Source organism: Apaloderma vittatum, unplaced genomic scaffold (assembly GCF_000703405.1).
Source record: "Apaloderma vittatum isolate BGI_N311 unplaced genomic scaffold, ASM70340v1 scaffold831, whole genome shotgun sequence".
Taxonomy (NCBI): domain Eukaryota; kingdom Metazoa; phylum Chordata; class Aves; order Trogoniformes; family Trogonidae; genus Apaloderma; species Apaloderma vittatum.
This window is the reverse complement of record NW_009697185.1, coordinates 1,363-22,143: the sequence shown is the minus strand read 5'-3', so window position 1 is coordinate 22,143 and position 20,781 is coordinate 1,363. Positions and strand designations below refer to the sequence as shown.

Here is a 20,781-nt window from a genome sequence, read left to right as displayed (position 1 = left end):
CCTGCCTCATTTGCAAATTAAAACAAATTTGAAACAGTTCACTGAAAGCCAATCCGAATTCAGGGAGCACAAGCTGAGCATGCTGGCATATGAATGCTGAAGACTTTCTAAGAAACTGGAGAGAATAATCCAAATTCTTCTAAATTATCATTTCTTTTGAGGGTCATTGTGGGTAGGAACGAAGCCAGGATAACTTACTTCTCTGCCAAGTGACTAGTAGTTTTTTAAGCACCAGAGTATCTGCTCTGTCAATGTAGACATGCTTGATGGTTTCTAAATGCAGCCTTTGGGACAGGGGTTGGTTGAGGTTTGTTTTTACACACAGCTGATAGATGGCACACTGCTGTAAGGATTCCCTGCCTGCAGACGCTATCGTTCCATGCTAAGGAGGAGATGCTGCTGTCCGATCATTATCTGTCACTATTTAATGACAATGCTATTGATAAGTTGGTTAAAGCTTATTGAGTTTCCCCTTTTATTTTTGTGGACAGGGATGCTGAGCAGAGCAGAGATTTGCTGCATTAGTCTTAACGTGCAAGAGCTGAGGGAGAGGTGCGTGCTTTAATCAGTTTAGTGACTCGAGTTGATAGAAAGTTTGCAGCTGCTGCCTGAAATAGTCCCTCTCTCTCTGATTTTGAGGGTTTGTATTGATTGCATTGAATATTAGGCAAGTGGAGTTCAAAGCTGTCTTTAAACATCGTCAAATCCATCACTCAGCTCTAAAACAGGATCAACTACCCGAATCATTAACTTCTTCTCTGAATGTCTTCTGTTGCAGATTAAGCCTGTGAATTTCTGTCATACGGGTGGTGGATATAGAAAAGGGTTTTTCCCTTCCTATTTGCAACAGTTGCACTTATTTGAAAAGCATTGTCTCATGTTATCCATCATCCGCCCCCTTTTCTACACATCACCTTCTGCTTTTCCTACCAGACTGTGTTTCTCACACCTTTGATCATTCACATGGCTTTTCTATGAACTTTCACCACCTGAGATTGATTGCTTAAAACTGGACACAATACTTCATCTCACAAGCACCAGCTTTGTCCCCAGCCCTCAATGCCTTTTTTGTTTAAGGACTTCTACCTGGAAAGTTGTTTCCTATTCTTTATGTCAAACTGTACAACTTTTTATTTTATTATTTGTTTTCACCCTTTTTTTCTTGAAGTGTTTCCCCAATTTAACAAGATCACTTTGGATTCTAATTCTGTCTCCTCACAGGCACAAAAGTTTCTGAGCTTCATTACACCTTCATATTTAGTAACCATCCTTTCTACTGAATCACCTAAACTATTACTGAAATGCTAGTCCTATATCCAGGGAAAAAAACCCAAGAACTCAGGGAGTCATAAAGTCAGAAAGGTTAAGGGTTGGACCTTCAAGGACCATCTAGTTCTGACCCCCCTGCCATGGGCAGGGACACCTTCCACTAGATGAGGTTGCTCAAAGCCTCGTCCGGCCTGGCCTTGAACACTTCCGGGTCGAGGGCTTCCACAACTTCTCTGGGCAACCTGTGCCAGTGTTTCACCACCCTAATAGTACAAAATTTCTTCCTTATGTCTAATCTAAATCTATCCTTAATCAGCTTAAAACTGTTATCCCTTGTCCTATTGCCATAGGCTCTGGTAAAAAGTCTTTCTCAGTCTTTCATAGAAGCTCCCTTTATATGTTGAAAGACTGAAGTAAGGCCTCTCTGGTGACTTCTCTTCACCAGGCTGAACAATATCAAATCCTTTCTTGATAGGACAGTTTTCCAGCCCTCTGATCATTTTTGGGTACCTCCTCTGGACCTGCTTGAGCATGTCTTTCTTGCTTTGAGGAGCCCAGAGCTGGACACAGTATTGCAGGTGGGATCACGCAAGAACAGAATCTTGACCTGCTGGCCACACTTCTTTTGATAGAGCCCTGGATGAGATTGGCATTCTGGACTGAGAACATTTCCAGCTCATGTCCGATTTTTCTTCTCTGAAGTATTTCCGAGTCCTTCTTTTCAAGAGTACCCTCCTGCCATCCGCCAGTCAGTTCTGATGCTGGGGATTGTTTCAACTTGCACTTGGTCTTCTTGAACTTTGTGAGGTTGAAATCCTTTCAGTGCATCCTTCCAGTGTAGTACCTAAGAGAGTTATAGATCAGTCATTATTTTTTTAATGTGATTTCCCAGCCAATTTTACAATTCTTTCATCTAGACTGTGTTCGCCCTACTTGTGTGTTTGTCATCTGCTGCTTTCCCCCTTCTTCAGGTGTATTGCTGTGCCCTGGAAAGATATGAGGTAGCTTTTGACAAATGCATACTTGTTGCTGCTTTTTCTGAGTTTTGTGCAACCACAACCAATATATTTCACTGTCTGTACCACTGGGGGCTGCAAGGGGCTGACATTGAGCTGAGAGGCCTCTAATTCCCAGACTTCTCGATGCTGCTCTCTTCAGACTTTACACTCTCTTTTCTGCTCTTCTGGAAATTCACCTGATTCTCCATGAATTTTCAGAGTTCACAGCTCTAAGGATGTTTCACCTATTCCTGTAAAAACTTCAGGTTAGTATTTATGAGTCCCAGACAGTTCCAAAATATCTAATCCTTAATCTAAGCACCTCAAGCCTGCTGTTGACTCTTCATTGACTTTGAAGGGAGCCCAGGGCTGAGCAGTACATGTAGGTGTAGCACACATCAACATATAATCCCCCGACTCTGCTCTATAAATAGTAGCTCTTTCCTTTAGAGATTTTTTTCTGTGAGAACATCTCCCCCGTTTGCCAGTGAAACATAAGCAAAACTGATGCCGTAAAATGAGACATCACTTGTTTGAATGATATCCGATTTGGTCAGAGAGCGAGCTTCTTGGTGTTCATAACCATCGTTTTAATTACTGGATAATATTTTGATTCACAGCGCTGATCTGAGATGAGCATAAGATTTGGGTTTGGGCTGTCAGACACCATCTAATATTGTGCTGGTAATCTGCATATATAAGAGTTCCAATACACACAGTATGGGCAACAATTGGGAGCTGGAAGCTGTTGTGCAGTTGGAAAACTGTGATGTAGTTGCCATCATAGTTATGTGGTGGGATGACTTGCACAACTGGAGTGCTGCCCTGGATGGCTTTAAACTCTTCAGAAAGGATTGAGTTTGAGCTCCCCAATTCAAGAGAGACAGGGACATACTGGGGAGAGTCCAATGGAGAGGTACAAGGATGATCAAGGGACTTGGACATCTCTCCTTTGAAGAGAGACTGAGAGAACTGGAGCTGTTTAGCCTTGAAAGGAGATGGCTGAGAGGGGACATAAACAAATATCTGAGGGGTGGGTGTCAAGAGGAAGGGGACAATCTCTTCTCAGTGGTGCCCAGCAACAGAACAATGAATAATGGGTTTAAGATAGAACATAGGAAGTTCCACCTCGACATGAGGAGAAACTTCTTCATTATGAGGGTGCTGGAGCCCTGGCACAGGCTGCCCAGAGAGGTTGTGGATTCTCCTGCTCTGGAGACTTTCAAAATCCACCTGGACGCGTTCCTGTGTGGCAGGGGAGTTGGACTAGATGATCTTTCAAGGTCCCTTCCAACTCCTGACATTCTATGATCCTACGATTAATGAGGAAGTAGAGGCAATGGGGTAGCCCCATGTGCCAAGGAGTGTCATGATTGTCTAGAGTGTAATGATGGTGATGATAGGGTCGAATGTTTATGGGTGAGAACAAGTGGAAAGGCCAATAAGGCAGATATCATGGTCGGAATCTGTGATAGTTCACCCAACCAGGATAAAAAAGCAGATGAAATATTCTACAAGTATCTGGGAGAAGTCTCACAATCACAAGCCCTTGTTCTCATGGGGGACTTCCCCTTAACAGATGTCTGCTGAAAATGCAATTCAGAGTAGAAAAAACAGTCTAGAAGGTTCCGGCAGTGTGGAAGAGACCTTCCTGACACAGCTGGTGAGCGAGCCAACTAGGGAAGGGGCCCGGCTGGGCCTGTTGTTTGTCAGCAGAGAAGGACTTGTAGGTGATGTCATGGTTGGAGGCCGTCTTGGGCACAGCGATCACTAAATCATGTAATCATGGAATCACAAAGGTTGGAAGCGCCCTTAAGATCATCGAGTCCAACCTACAGCCCTACATCACCCTAACACTAAACCGTCTCCTTAAGTGCAACATCCAACCTTTTTTTAAACACATGATGGAGTTCTCTGAGAAATAAGGAGGGTGCTCAGCAAAACAGCCACTTTAGGCTTCTGGAGGGAAGACTTTGACCTATTTAGGAGCCTGGCTGACAGAATCCCTTGGGAAACAGTCCTCAAAGGCGAAGGAGTCCAGGAAGGCTGAACATTCTTCAAGAAGGAAATCTTAAATGCACAGGAGCAGGCTGTCCCTGTGTGCCGAAAGATGAGCTAAACAGGCCAGAAGACCAGCCTGATGCAACAGAGAGATTTGACTGGAACTCAGGGGAAAAACAAAAGAGTTTATGACCTTTGAAAAAAGGGACAGGAACTCAGGAGGACTACAAGGATGTTATGAGGTTATACAGGGAGAAAATTACACGGACCAAAGCACCACTAGAACTTAATTTGGCCGCTGTTGTAAAATATGGTTAAAAATGTTTCTAAGAACTTTTTTCTAAGTAACATCAGTTGTTTTCCGGGCACCCAGGCCTCTGAGCTGGAAGACAGGGAGAAGGAACAGAATGAAGCACCCATAATCCAAGGAGAAATGGTTAGTGATCTGCTCACTACCTAGTCACACATAAATCTATAGGGCTGAATTCATCACAGAATCACAGAATGTGAGGGATTGGAAGGGACCTCAAAAGATCATCTAGTCCAGCCCCCCTGCCAGAGCAGGATCACCTCCAGTAGGTCACACAGGGTTTGAATGTCCCCAGAGATCCACCCAAAGGTACTGAGGGAGCTGGCAGAAGGGCACACCAAGCCACTTTCAATCATTTATCATTAGTCCTAGCTAACTGGAGAGGTCCCAGTACACTGGAGGTTAGCAAACGTGATGCCCATCTAAAAGAGGGAGGATCTTGGGAACTATGGGCCTCTCAGTCTGACCAGAGAAGGTTATAGAGCAGATCATCTTGAGTGCCATCGTGCAGTACATACAGGGCAACATCTTCAGACTCGGTCAGCATGGATTTATGAAAGGCAGGTCCTGTTTCACTACCCTGATCTCCTTCTATGACAAGGTGAACCACTTAGTGGATGAGGATAAATTTGGACTCTTCTCCCAGGAAATTAGTGACAGGACGAGAGGGCACGGCCTGAAACTGCGTCAGGGGAGGTTCAGGTTGGATCTCAGGCAGCCCTTCCTCACGGAGAGGCCGCTCAGGCACGGGGATGCTCTACCCGGGGAAGGGGTGGAGTCACTGTCCCTGGAGGGGTTTTAGGAGAGGCTGGATGTGGCACTTAGTGCCCTGGTCTGGCTGAAGGTGGTGTTGAGTCATAGGCTGGATGTGATGATATCACAGGTCTTTTCCAGCCTCAATAATTCTCTGATTCTGATTCTTTTGTGTACTTGGTAGACCTAAACTGGACAGTACTCTAGATGTGGTCTCACAAATGCCAAATAGAGAGGAGAGATCACCTCACTGGACCTGTTGGCTGCATTCTAATGCAACCCAGGAGGCCACTAGACTTCTTTACCACACTGCTGGCTCATGTGCTACTGGTTGCCCACGAGGATTCCCAGATTTTTCAATGCTAAACTTCTTTCTAGTAAGTCAGTCCCCAATCCATACATGAGGTGATTCCTCCCCTTGTGCTGGACTTGCCATTTGCTTTTGTCTGTCCATTTGCTCAGATTCTCCAGGTCCCTCTGAAAAGCTTGTTTAAGGAAGATAAATAAAGACAATCAGGAACTGATTGAGAAAGAGAAGGTTAATGACATTGGACAGGACAAGGCAATATAACTGCTAAAGCATGCCTTAAAATTGCAGAATCAAATGCATGTCCTTGTAGATTGGCACAGGGTCATAATCCAGCTCGTGATATCCTGCTCATTACAGTTATGCTCATGTGTGCAAACACAGCTATGTTGTCTGTAGGGTTGAGTAACCAAAGTGCATTTTTCGAACTGCATTTTTCATTTTGAAAAAACCCAACCTACTCTTTCTCCCATTGCAGTGCTACCTACAAAGTCTCTGACTCATCTGACTTCATTTTAAATACCAAAACTAAGAATGACTTTCTGAAGGTGCCTGCCTCCCTCTTGTGCTAGAGAAATGTTTCTTCTCAATGAATCTGAGATTGTGGGACCTAAGGATTTGCACCTTTCAAATCTCCTTACAGAGACCAGTCTTTCCAGGAGAATCTCAAATTCTATGCCTAAAACCAACCTAGAACGAGTTTTCTAAACCATTCATACTGTGGCACCCACCAAATAAATGCTTTTGAGATATAGAAAGACCAAGACTCAGTGTGAGACAGTCCTGTAGGTTTAACCCCAAATGGGATATTTTCAACTGGAAAGTAGATACAGACAGTTGGAGCTTTAATGTCTGCCTTAGACATGGACATCTTTTATCTGATAGGAAGGTGTGTAAGAAATGAGAGCTTTTTGGCCTGCTTTTTCAATTAGGAATTTGGAGGCGATCCAGAAGGAAAGAAGTGAGGAAGAAGTATTAAGTATAATTTATGAAGAGAGATTACAGGAATTTACCAACTGCAGGCTTAGAAAGTGCAGCAGTGGTTAGCTGAGCCATGATGACTATGTAGAAATACTTGATATGTAATAGCATTGAAAAAAAGGGTGGAATAATTTAAAATATTAAGGTTGAAGGTAGTAACAAATTACCAAGTAGTAACTAAGGACAGATAAGTATAATTTAAACATTAAGAGAAAGTCCTTGAACAATGAGATTAATCATTTTTGATATAATGGATACTTTTAACAAAGAAGCTCTCACAGGTACAGAATGGAAAGTGAAACCACATGAGGGTTGTTTTGGAGAGTCAGCTCCAGCCAGTCTGATTTTTACAGAAGGTGATAGCCATCAAGAGTTTCTTTTATAAGCCTTTTAGCTGTAGTTGTAATTAATTGTCCCTCAGATACCGTTACTCGGCATTTGTGCCTGTTAGGTAACCTGCATTATTGACTGAAAATATACAACTTAAGTGTCAACAGTATAGTCTGAGTCTGCAGTCACCAGAGCCAAAATCTGGAATAGTCTACAAAGAAAGTAGCATTCAGAGTTGAAACACATAGGGAAATACAGGACAGAGCTTTCAGAAATACAAACAACTCCACGCTAAATGGCGAAAAGATTTTTTTTTTTTTTTTTTTTTTTTTAACTTGTATGGAACATATGTCTTTTCTCTGGCCAGTTTGTGTCATTGAGGAGCACATGAACCTGGTTAGTCAGGGAGCTGGTGCAGCCCTTGGAGACCTGGACAACATCACCCCGTCTTTTGTCTCCTGAAGACAGAGGACAAGAGCTTCTGACCTTCAACGACCTCTTTAAGAGATTACATCTTCCTCTCTCCACCACAACCATGGACACCACTTGTAATGAGGATTGACTGATCTCCAGTACAGTAGTTTCAGCTGTTTCTAAACTGAGAATTGGCAACATAGCAGAGAATCGTGAAAATATGCTAAATATTTTGAGTTTTCTCCTCTCCCTTGTCCTTTTGTCTTTCCCCTTTCAGTTCGATATTCCTTTTTAATTTCTCCAGAATAAATAGTACACCTAAATGAGTCGCTCATTTGATAGCTGCAGATCAGACTCTGCAATCAGTATTTTATTTAAGTGAAATAATTGAGTGGCAATTGATAACACATGACAGCTTAAGATTGTTCTAATTGCTTGGCTTCCCAGAACACTCCTAAAAAGAAAATGAATTCCTCCATTGTATTTTTCTGGTTACATGACCCTCATGGAAATAAATCTAGAGTAAAGAATTAATAGCGCTGCAAACAAAGTGTGGAAAATGTTGAAGTTTTTGTCATAATTTCTGCAGTTTCTATTTTTGAAGATAACGTACCACCTGCAATAAACTGCTTTTCCTGGGGCTGGTATCAGTCAGTGTGATAGATTACAGCTACTTCTCTCACGACTCCTATTAGTTTATACATTGCAGCCTGGGGCAAAAAGCAAGAGGTGCTAAAGGAAAAGTCGATGTGCAAGACACTGAGTTTGGCGCTTTCTTATGGATTTCCATATTTTTGATGACAATACTCAGGAGATGTTCTTCTTCTGAACAGCTACAAAAGTGTAGCTTTAAATATTAAATGCATTTTCTTTTCTTTTTTTTTTTTATGACTAAGTATACCCAACAAGTATTTTTATTGTGTGTGTATATATATATAAAAAAAAATATTAAAGAAGTCATTCATAGGTTGCTGTAAGAAGCCATATATCTTTATGCAGTTTGTTGCTGAATAAGTTTCTGGCTCCTTGGTGTGGTTTGGAAGCTGATACAACATAAAGGTGCAACATAGACCAACAGTTCCTGGCAGACAGGTACCATGTCATAAGCCAGTCCATGGCCATTGCATGTAACCGGTGTGGTTGTTGTCCAGCTCTTGCAGAAGAAACCGAGTGTCCTGTTGGTCATAAAAGTCTTTTCTCAGACAAGGCTGTGGTGGAACACTGGCACAGGTTGCCCAGAGAGGTGGTGGAGGCCCCATCCCTGGCAACATTCAAGGTCAAGTTGAGCAAAACTCTGAGCAACCTGATCTAAAAATGGTTGGATCACATGATCTTTAAAGGTCCCTTACGTTTTGTGTTGCACTTCATTTTTGCTGTCAGGGTGTCAGGCCAGCAAATTTCACAAATCTTAAACTGCAACCCGTATTCTAAATACAAAATAGGTATTCCCTATTGGGAGAATCTTTGTTTTTCACTGAGCATTTTTGTTTCTAGAATATGAAGGCTACAATGTCAGGCATTTCATTCGCTATTTTATTGACTATTTCTGGGTCTTCTGTGCGTTTATTGTACCATTTGATTACCCTATAAACATAAGTGAGCTTACCTCAGAATGGACTCCTTAATTCAACTTCAGGAAGCTGGAATAGGTGACTTTACTCACAAAAACCTTTCTAGCACAACAGAAAACAGAAGCAGTATTTCTAGCCTAACAGTCTCTTTCTTATACAGCCCAAGAATTTGTTGGAAATACAAGAGTATTGATATTTTTTGGTGGTAGAGTAGCTAAAAACTTAGTTGTAGGAGAGCAAAAGATTGGATTTGTAGTGTGGATGCAGATACTTTGTTCTGTAACGTTGACAAAATAAATGCGTAACTTAAGAAGTGTAAAGAATGAGTATTAGATGTGACCAGTCTAATGCATTTTTGGAGTTATTGCTTCCAAATGTGCGTTATAACATCCTGGAGACTTGCACCAGCTGGGTTAACGCAGTGCAGTAACATCAGACACCGAGTAAAGTGAAACAAAATTGTGGCATGGCCCCTTTTGGAGAGCAGAGCTGATGTTCTGCTTCATACTCGGGAGAGTAATGAAATTCTATTTACTTGGTTTGTGGATCTCCCTTCAGCTTTCCTTCTTGGCGAGCAACTCTCTATCGGGGGCTTTATGAGCATAGAGGGGAAGAGAAGAGCAGAGGGGATGAAGGAAGGACAGTGCACTGCAGATTCTGTATGTGCACCTGCTCTCCCCCGTCATGGATGATTTTTGAAAAATTTCTCCGTTTGCTCTGCACCTTGACTTGGTTGCATAATTCCTCTCAGTTTTCCATGAGAGCCATTCCTGCCCTTGCTCTGCCTGGTATCAGACTATCATGGCATTAACGTGAAGCCAAAATGGAATCAATACAGCTTTTATTTTGGTCAAAACTAAAGCAAAGCAAACCAATTTTTATTCTATTTTTTGTTTGCTTGCCTGTTATCAGAACATATCAGTGTTCATGCTTATCTTGCAACAGAGTGTTTAGGCAGGAAAAAAGCGCCTGAGATTAAGGTCTGTTTTGAGCTACTGTATACAGAAATAGGCTGTGTTTGTATCTCTGCAATCTGCTAAGTCTCAAATGCTCATTTAACACCTGGTATATTGTGAGGGCAAGTTAGATCTCAAAATTATTAGTGTATCTATATATACATTTGCTAATTATACAGGTGGGTGTGTATGTGGTACACAAGAACACATGGGTGGGTATATGTGCCTGTATAAATACTCACAAATATCTAGATATGTGAAGTCACATACCTTTACAAACTGCTGACCTGAAATGAAATTTTGGATATAGATTAATTTAAAGTTCAAAATTATGATTAGTAACAACATTTTATACATGATTTTTTGATACCTTATTTTTTGCCACGTTTTCCCAAATATAAAGTGAGGACACCTACTTTAAAAAAACAGAACTATTGATGACATCTTCCATTAACACATCTCCAATTTCCAGATCTAAGGGGTTTTAGAAGGGCAAAGTATCCTTTCCTATCGTTTGCCTTATTATATTTCCCTTAGACTACAATTCAGTTCTGACCTTCAGCACAGACTCTGAACTGAAAGAAAATAGCTGTCTTAAACAGTGTTCAATCCCTATAAAGCGAAATGCGGAGGGATGTAGAGTACATGGAGATGGTGATAGCAATGCATGTTTGCAGGGAAGCTTCAGGGAAAGAGCGTGGTGCAAAAGGTGTCTAAAAGACATTAACACATCTCACAGCAACATGCTGTTGCCCCCACATGCCTCTCACACATTTGAGATCGTATCAGAGATAATGACGGCTGTCATTAACGTCAGTTGTCAAGACATGTCTTCAAATGTCGTTTGATGGCTAAGAGGAGAGGAGTTTTCCAAGGGAACTCGTACCCACTCATGCTCAAATTGCTACTGGTGGGAAGACACATGCTGTGGGTGGTAGCGAAGGTGAACTGGAGCTCTTATGTCCAATTTATTCACATAGATCATTAAAATGAATAGTAACTGCATGTGTATGTGATCTGTGAGGTGCCCATTAGAGTGGACAAGGGTAAGTGAGTTGCAGGAAATACATTGCCCCCTTTCTCGCTCTTGCCCATCCTGCAATAGAACGTGTTTCTGCCTCTTCTTCAAACATGCAGAGCAATGTGATCTTCCCACCCACCAGCCCTGTCTCTTTCACGACACGGAAATTTACACTGAGGATGGCGTGCTGGGTTGGACATTCTTTTGGGTTGTTTCTCACTTGCTTCATGAACTGGCTTTCTGGCTTGTTTCATGAACTTTCTTACTGGCTTCAAATGGCGACTGGGTAGGCTGAGCCTGGACATTAGGAAAAATATTTTCACAAAAAAAGTAGTCAGACATTGAACTGGCTGCCCAGGGAGGTGGTTGAGTCACCATCCCTAGGTGTGTTTGAAGGTCATTTAGATGTGGTGTTGGGGGAGATGGTTTATGGGTGAGATTTGTAAAGTAGGGTTAATGATTGGACTCAATGATCCCAAGGGTCTTTTCCAACCTGAATGATTTATGATTCTGTGATTCGCTTGTATTGGGTTTGTGTGGCCAGATTTTGGTAGCGAGGGGCTGCAGGGGTAGCTCCTGTGAGAAGCTGCTAGAAGCTTCCTCTATGTCTGACAGAGCCAATGCCACTGGCTCTGAAATGGATCCACCACTGGCCAAGGCTGAGCCATTCAGTGATGGTGGTAGTGCCTCTGTGATAATGTGTTCAAGAAGAGGAGGAAAGTGCTGCACAGCAGTAGCCAGAAGATAGGAGTGAGAATATGTGAAAGAAACAACTCTGCAAACTCCAAGGTGTGCTCCTTACTGGAGCAGTCTGTTCCTGAAGGACTGCACCCCATGGAGAGGACCCACACTGGAGCGGTTCGTGAAGAACTGCGGCTCTGTGGGAAAGACTCACATTGGAGGAGATCATGAGGGGCTGTGTCCTGTGGGAGAGACTGCAGGCTAGGGCAGGAGAAGAGCGTGAGGATTTCCTCCCTTGAGGAGGAAGGAGCAGCAGAGACATGTGATGAACTGACCACAACCGCAGCCCAGGAAGAAGGGAAGGGTAGAGGGAAGGTGTTTTAAGATTTGGTTTTATTTCTCATTGCCCTACTCTGATTCAATAAATTGAACTAATTTCCCCAAGTGGAGTTTGTTTTGGCTGTGGTGGTAATTGCTGAGTGGTCTTCCTGTCCTTTATCCCATGAGCTTTTTGCTATAATTTCCTCCCCATGCCTAGTTGAGGAGGAGAGTGATAGAGCAGCTTTGGTGGACACCTGGCCTCCAGTCAGGGTCAACCCACGACAGGCACAATGAGTATCATGAGTAGGTGGCTAGTTCCAAGATCTCTCTTTATTCATTCCTTTGAGGTGCCCTCTACAATGGCTTCACCTCTGCCTGAGGAGCTCGAGGCATCTCGCCTTCTACAGCATCTCCATTTGGCTTTTGGTGGACAGCAATACCCTTCGTGTTGTGTTTCTTGAGCCTGCTCTCCCCAGCTAGATGCTGGATTAACGTGCTGAAGCTTGGCACAAGTGTTTTAATTATGCAGCGTAGTGCCACGCTGAATGAGATGACACAGACCGCTAGGACAGCAAAATGAGGGAGGAAGCACAAAAAGCAAGAGGGAGAGAGAATCTCCCCACACTGGCTTTTGTTCAGTCCCAGAGGAGATCTAACTTAGGCTGTAATTGCTGTTCTGGATAGCTTCTGCCCTCAAAACAATTTTCTGCTGGTCTGTTGTTGCTTAGGCTGAATCAGTTTGATTTATAGAATGTCATTTTTTTTTTCTCCCCAGCTGTAGACAAGAGAAAAATATTTGTTGAAAGGCTATTGCAGCAAGATTTAGGTTTTTGCCCATCTAGCATCAGAGATACTTTCTCGCTTTTTCTATATGATTTTTTATCTTTTCCTTCCTTCCTCTCTCTTGCAGAAGACAATGGGGATATACGAACACCATGTTTTGATTAGTCTTTCTGTATACTCTGGGTCTGTGGTTCGCACATGGTGGACCACAGGGTAGGAGATGCCCCAAGGGTGTCGCAGATGTGACAATACCCAAGGAGCATCTCAGCATCTCTTTGGTAAAACATACCAGACAACTACGAAGTTTGTGTGATTTTGTCAGGGTTTTTTTTGTTGTTGTTTGTGTTTGTTCCCCCCCTCCTCAAAGATAACAAACAATAGAGTTGTGTTTTGCTTTGTTTGATTTTGGAGTGCTTCTATATAGAGAGCTACACATACGGATGTTATATTACATCTATCAGAATCTCCTTCAGGTTTATTTTCTTGCTCACCTGGCTGCTTGTTGCAGAGTAGATGGTGGGACAGAATGTAGAATTCAGCATCTCCTGAGCGTAGCAGCAGCAATTAACTTAAATGCTAACTCGTAGTCCTTAAAAAAAATGGAGGGACGGTTTTTGAGTGCATACCAAAGTGCTAAACAGGATAGACGACAGATACTTCTGATCCCGTTTTTATACAAACCTGAGGCAAACATCCTCAGAAATAAGTGTGACTTTTCCCTTGAGGACATGAGCTGACATTGATAAAGGATGCTGGGGTCTGGCTAAATGTGAGAGAGAAATTATTGACAGCACATGCTTATTCTGTATCCTTTTGAGGAGAGCATGTCTCCCCTCTCTGGTTTATTTGATGCTGTTCTCGTGGCTGGAATACAGAAGTGTCCTCGGGATATCATTAAGGTCAGGGCTACATTAGAAGTTTTTAGTGTGGAAACACAAGAGTGGAAGTGAGAGGAGGCTTTCTTATTTGATGTCTTGGCAAATATCTCAGTGATATTTGTCCCATGGGGAAATGGGCTGCTGGGATTTCTGATTAGGTTGCTCCCATCTCGGTAACAATGCCTGGGGTTTACAATCTCGCTTGCTCCCAGATTAATTTTGAAAACGTTGAAATTCCAGTCTTAACAGTAGAAAAAATGGGAAGTGGAAATTTTTAGTTTATCCGCCAAATCATATTTCCAACCTTTTTTTTTTTTTTTGTGCCAGAATTGGAATTTCAGATTTTTTTTTCAAAATCTCAGTACTTTGCAGTGGCATTATTCACTCACTGAGCCAGTTTAAACTACTCTAATAGTCCTGCCATTTAAACCTAGTACTTTCTATTAAGAAGTTTCCAAACTAACTTTTCCTAGTCAGAGTTAATCCTCCAAATCTTCAGGGTCTCAAACTCTTTCATTTCTCTGGTTTCCCCATCTGCATGCTTTGTTTATTGGCACTGCTCTGCTTTTTTGGTCGTCTTTATCCACTGCCATTTGGTTTTGCAATCTCTGATTTTACCGTCGGCTAGTTTAGTTCCTTTTGTTCTAGCATGGATGACATTAAATCCTGTCTATTAATCTGAACTACAGATTCCTCCTTCGTTAAAAAAAAAAGAAAGAAAAAACTAAAAGGGTTTGAGTGAACCAATTTAAATGTCTCCCTCTTGTTGCAGAGTGTAGTGAGTGAATTGTTGCCAGGTAGGAAAGGCTGGTGTTGATTAAAACCCAGCTGTGTTAACTGGCAGGGAGACAGCGTTTTTGGAACAGTGGCTGGCTTTTGGCTTCTGTGGGCTGTTGGGCTCCTGGTTCCTGTGGAGTCCAAGAGATTGATGAGGAGCTGTATTTCACTGTGAATTCCGCATCGTGTGTGCAAAAGTGGGAAACCAGAAGCAATCTGATTTTGCTGACAAACTCTGAAGCCTGGCAAGTTCAGAGGTGCTTCATGATAGAGAGAACTTGGCAGGAAAGAACAGGAGTATAGCTCCTAGGTATATTCCATTATGGAAGGTCTTTATTTCTGACTGTTTTTCCTTCTGTTTTTTCATTTTGTTTTGCTTACATATATCAGGGACTTTGAAACTCCACATTGCCCGTTTAAATTATTCAACAGATTCCTTGCTTCGGGTCAGATTTTTTGTGCTCTGTATTTTACAGTTCACTCCTGCTTGTTTTTCCTTAAATACAGCAGTTGCACTTTTTCCTTCCTAACAGTTCAGCGGCTGGCTTTTCGCTAATGCGTATTTGCTGAACAATAATTTCAAGTGCTGGTACAATGTTATGAAAAAGATCTATACTCTGCAGCAGCAGATGGCTGTTTCATCCCAAGTACCTCGATATAAATGGCAAATGTGAAGCAGCACTAGTCATATACAGCACTGAATTCCCTTCCTCATTCTTCCCTTCTCGTCGTAATATCCAGGGATCCCTAGGCAGAGAGCCCAGCTCCTTGCAGTTAAATTAGCTGAGGACGACCCTATAAGGAGTCAATATATCATCTGATCTTTCTCAGACTGAATTGCCCGCTCATTTTATTCCAACAAAAATACTTGAGGGCATGTATAATTCAGTATATTACAATAACTTCTGTCTAACCAAATGTACGCCCAAAACCATGTTCTTAAGCTGTGTTCACTTAAAGTGCTGTAAAAGAAGCAGAACCAAACAAAACAGGCTGACGGAAAGAGAGAAGGAGTTTTGTTAATGTTGCAGACACAAAGACTTATGTCAGTGTCAATTTAGCCAAGAAAGACAAATGAGCATTTTGGGTTTTTTTAATATTATTATTTGTTTGTTTAATTTTTCCTTAATTATCTTTACTAAGCAGTTAAATGAGAGCAGAGCAACACATTAAAGTTAATTCTCAATCCTTCACATTTTGCTAAACTTTAGTTTTCTCTTTTCAAAGAGTTTTACAAAAAAGCCTCCCCCACCCAGAAAAATCACAGCTAATTTCTCTTCATTTCCTGGCAGTGATTTACTACCACAGTGCTCAAGTGCACTCTCAAGTTACTTAAACTTCATTGCTTTTACAAAATATTCGGCAGTATTTACAAGTTATGAATAATACCATACATAATTAAAGCTTCATTATGCTTGACAAGTGAATGAATGAAGTGGATTTTGTGATGCATTACCCACTCTTTGGTTGGGGGTTTTCTTGGGGTGTTTTTTTAATTATTATTATGATTTCTCACAGCTTTTTTAATCTTTTGTTTCTGCTGCTTCTTCAGTTATTCAACAACTCGGCGTATTCTAGATCTCACAGCAGGACTCCCAGGCTTCATTGCAAATTAATGCGATTCTGTTGCATTATGTGATTAAATGTTATGGCACTTCTATTCTCCCAACAACCTTTGCTTCGGTAGAAGGATGGGGATTCATTTTGTGCAGTTTTCTAAATTTACCGCTAGAGCTCTCTAAAAGTGAGGTGGAAGCAATCGGAGCTTTTGGCAAGGTGGACTGGAGCTACAAGAGGATCCAAGCAGATAAATTAGTTACTAGGCAGTTAGCCCTCTGAGAAGCAGATTTTTAGGAAATATTTTCAACACTTTAGAAAGCATCCAGGGCTGGGCTCGCTAATACAAGGGATGCACGGACATACTGTTGACTGGACAGTCTGCAGAGTCTCTGTCCTTCAAGATACCCAAAACTAAGTGGGCATGGCACTGAGGAACCTGCTTTAATTGACTGCTCTGAGAAGAAGGGTTGGACTAAATGATTTCCAGAGGTTCCTGGCAACCTCAGCGTTTCTGTGATTTGTACAGCTTAGCAAAGTGCATCCTTTGTGAGTGTCTTTTATTCTGCTTTGGTGATGTTGCCTTACTGGCAGTGCGTTTACCAGTACCTCTATTATTATGCCTATTATTACTAGACTAATTCTTTTTATATGAAGTCAACATATGCTCATACTTGCTTTAGTATGTGGTAAGTGTTCAGAAATGAAGAAAACAAACTCACTGGCAGTTTGTTGTGTTTAACTGAGAAAATTTCAGTGCTGAGTCTGTTTTTATGGTGGGTATTTTTGTTTTTTGTTTTGGTTTGGCTTTACACTTGAAAACATAAAAAGGAATCTGTACATCAAACAAGTCTGCCGTTATTGTCTCACCAATAAGGAGATTTAAAATTCAGTGAGGTTTTGATCATATCTCTGTCAGTTTACAAATAATATTTTATCAGATGGATGCTATGCTGAAAGATGGCCTTTTTTTGCGTAAGATTCCACATTCTGGGATGAGTGGCCTGACTCAACAATAAGCTTTTTAGAAAGAGAAGGGTTTGCTGCTGCTGTTTTTACTGTGTGGTGTTTTTTTTTTTCTCTCTTAGACCTCCACGATTCTGAAAAGCAGCCATAAAATCTGATCATTCTATTTGTTTCTTACAGAAAGCACAAGTCAACTGACTTAGATTCAGCAAACCATAGCTTTAAGAGGACTTTTTTAATTACTATAGGAGCATTGTAACTTTTGCTTTTCATTCTACTCAGAGTTTTCTGGTTTGGGTTGGATTTTTTTCCTTTTTTTTCTTTTCTTTGCTAAACTTGTCTGTGGGACATGTCTTTTATGCTTGGATGTTACCCATCCATCATTAATGTTAGACCTTCTTCGTTTTCAGAGTGACATGTTGGATGTGAACCAGATCATTAAAGACCTGGCCTCCATGGTGCATGAGCAAGGAGACACAATAGGTAGGTATCTCATTTAAGTATGGGCTTTATTACTCTTCTACACCATTCCGGTGTGATGTTGTGTGGCCCCTCATGAGCAGCTGTTTGTTGCTACTGTGATTATTTTCCCTGCGCTTTGAGCATTTTGTCCGTCCAGTGATGTTTTGATCTGACAGGCTGCCCTGTGCAATAGGGTTCTCATATTAAGGATTATTAGCTAGTGTATTTAGCATAAAATAGAATTCACAGGGAGATGAATCTGTTCCCTTTTGACTCTGAAAAGGAAGCTGGAGAGTATATAACATTAACTGGAAAGGGATCCAATTCTTCTTTTCTACCTGGAACTGTAATTAAAAAACAATAGTAGAAGCAATTATTGTTGTTGTTATTGATGGTGGAGAAAATTAAGTAGCTTGCTCCTCCTAAGTGGAATTTTCCTTCCACATTCTAGAGTGTCTCTGATTAAATTTACCTTAGCCTAGCATCATGATGTGCTCACATGCATAGTCTGAAGTTCCTGCCCATTAGCTGACCTACTCTTGCTCTCCAGCAACCAGTAGCTAGGCTCATGGTGGAGAAAACATGGGAGAAGAAATGAGAGTAGCCTCTCAGAATCTTATTATCCCCTGGGGATTTATTAATGTATATAAATATCTGAGGGGTGCAGCTAAGAACAGTCAGACTTCCATATCTTTTGCTTTGTGTATTTATGCCAATACTTTGCAGTGGTTCAGAAGCAATGGTTTACTTCCAAATTTGACAGCGAGTAGTCCTAGATCCTCATTCAGGGACCTAAACTCCAGAGGAGCAAGATTTGTTGAAGTGCTTCTAACCTGCAGTGCTCAGCTGGAGATCTCACTGGAGCTCCTGGGAGCTGGATCAAGTCCTAAGACAGTCACATGTTGGTTAGAAAAAAGAAGAAGCTCTTCTCTGCTGTTTATTAATCACTGGGGATTTCTTTACCAAGCTCATACTTTTGCAAATTCTGGTCAGCATAAGATACCTTTTTCCTACTGAAATGAGCTAGCTGCATCTCACTGAGAAACACCACTCAGGTTCACAGGTGCAGAAAAACATCAAGATGATATCCAAACTCAACGTTTTAATATTTTGCATTATTTTTTTTTCTTTCTTCTTTTTTTTTTTTTTTATGCTTGTTCGGAAGCTTGTTTTTGTACATGGATAACTTTGGAGCCTGATTCATCTCCTAAAAGCACATCAGATGCTAATGCCTTGAGGGACTTGACAACATACATCAGAGAGCTTCAAGATCCTTCTAACTCCTTTTCTTGAGGCAATATTTATTATTTTAAGATGTTGCCCATGCATAGAAGTGACCCCAGTTTTAACTTGCCTGCGAGAAACAGACTAAGTAGGACGTTTTGTTTTTGAGCCAGCATAAGGTTTTTGTTGCTTTTATATCTGGCAATTCTTTCTTCTTCCTGTTTTGCTGCGGCAGATTTTTAATGGTTTCTCTAGGAATATCTTTTCAGCCTGGCAGCCAGTCAAGATATCTTCCCAACCAACCACTGAGAGGTCCCACTGTTTATCTTTTGACATTCATATTACACAGAAGTGAGATTAAGAATCAGGAGGCAAAGGGAGCTGACCTCCCACCCAGTGCAAATTCAAAAGCAATGATGATGAGAGGCAGTTCTCTTGGCACTTTTTAATTATTTTTTTTAAATGCATCACTCTTATATGCATGAAATGAAAGTTCTGTGTGTGCTTTTATAGAAAATGCAAGGAAATTACCTAGCTAGGGAATGGGAGATGTGACACTCGGCACAATGCTGCCCAGGCTGTAAAGCAAACCACCCTCTGGATCATCTGAGCTGGGGAGAATTAGTGGGAAGAGCTTGTCTGCTCTGTGCGCGGCACAGGCAGAGTAGCCCAGACTTCTTACAGAAACCTAAAAGTAGTTTTGCTGGCGTATGGGCAGTTTCTTAATGAACCCATCCATAACACTCCCTAGGGTAGAGAGCCAGGAGAAAACAGATCACAGAAACACAGGCTCGGGGCACCATATCTCTGCTATTTTTTTGTCTTCTACAAATAAACTTCATGCCTGTGTTCCTAGGCATGACATCTCTTTAGAATGAATATTTAACTAAACATTTGGCTTCAGTGAGTCCAAGTCAAAACTTTGAGTGGCCCAGGTTTCCTTTGAACCAACAGAGTCTTTTCAACACAATCTTACAGGAGCTCTTGGCAAAAGCGTGTCTAGGCAGCTTCAACACATAGGGTGCTGGTGAGGGCAAAGGGTGTGAGGAGGAGGGCACTGATAAAAGAAATCAGTAATCAGCTTTGGAGTTGGCATGGAGTTAACAACGTGATTTTGGGTTCTCTAACTATGGGACCTTGTTTGCAGATCAGCATCTGTTTGTGAGAGATGGCATCTGCCTCACTAGGCAGAGCAAAGCTATTATCCCCACAGGATGGCTAACCTCATAAAGAGGGCTTTAAACTGGGAATGATGGTGGAGGGAGGGAGCGATCAGCAGTCACGGAATCATAGAATCAACAATTCTGGCTGGAAGAGACCTTCAAGATCATTGAGTCCAACCTATCAACAGCACTAAACCGTGTCCTTCAATGCAACATCTACCCGTCTCTTAAACACCTCCAGGGATGGTAACACAACCTCCTCCCTGGGCAGCCTGTTCCAATGGCTGACAACCCTTTCAGTAAAGAAATTCTTCCTGATATCCGACCTTTATCTCCGCAGGCACAACTTAAGGCCATTTCCCCTTATCCTATGCATAATGTACAGAATTGCGGAATAAAGGACATGGGGTGGGGTAGCAAGAAGGGTTCATAAAGACATCAAAATGGGACCTGGGCTGGGCCACCTCTAGCACTTGCATGCAGGCAGCAAGCTGCCTACAAGGCACTGTTGTGGACACATACCCCAAATCCTCTCCAGGAGCTCAACTTACTGGTTCAAGAGCCTGTACACTAATACTCACAGTATGGGGAATAAGCATGAAGAGTTAGAGATCTGTGTACAGTTGCAGGGCTATGATTCTGTTGGGATGATGGAGACATGGTATGGCTCCCGGTGACTGGATGTTGCATTAGAAGGATAGAGGCTCTTTAGGAAGGGCAGAATAGGAAGGTGAGGAGGAGGAGGAGTTGCCCTTTATGTAAGAGAGCAGTTGAAATGTGTGGAGCTCTGCCCGAGGGTGGCTTATGTGTTAGGATTAAAAAGAGGACAGGCAAAGGGGCATTGCACTTGGTGTCTGCTCTAGGCGATCTGATCAGGAGCGGGTGGATGATATCCGCTACAGACAGACAGAATCAGCCTCATGTTCATGGCTCTTGACTTCATGGGGAACTTCAACCACCTCAATATCTGTTGGAGGGACAACTCAAGAGGACGTAAACAATCTAGGAGTTTCTAGGAGAGCATTGATAATTACTTTGAGGATTTGATGCACAAATGA

General features: G+C 41.9%; 1 protein-coding gene across 1 annotated transcript in view; it reads left to right on the top strand.

Annotated features, from left to right (window-relative positions):
- The window catches only part of TSNARE1 (t-SNARE domain containing 1), a gene marked incomplete at both ends in the record, with an annotated part of 77,133 nt that extends 59,776 nt beyond the window's left edge, over positions 1-17,357 (top strand). The window contains one exon of the mRNA XM_009877387.1: positions 17,285-17,357. Within this exon, the coding sequence (XP_009875689.1) occupies positions 17,285-17,357 (73 nt within the window). The remainder of the gene's footprint in view (positions 1-17,284) is intronic.
- Positions 17,358-20,781: the final 3,424 nt, after the last annotated feature.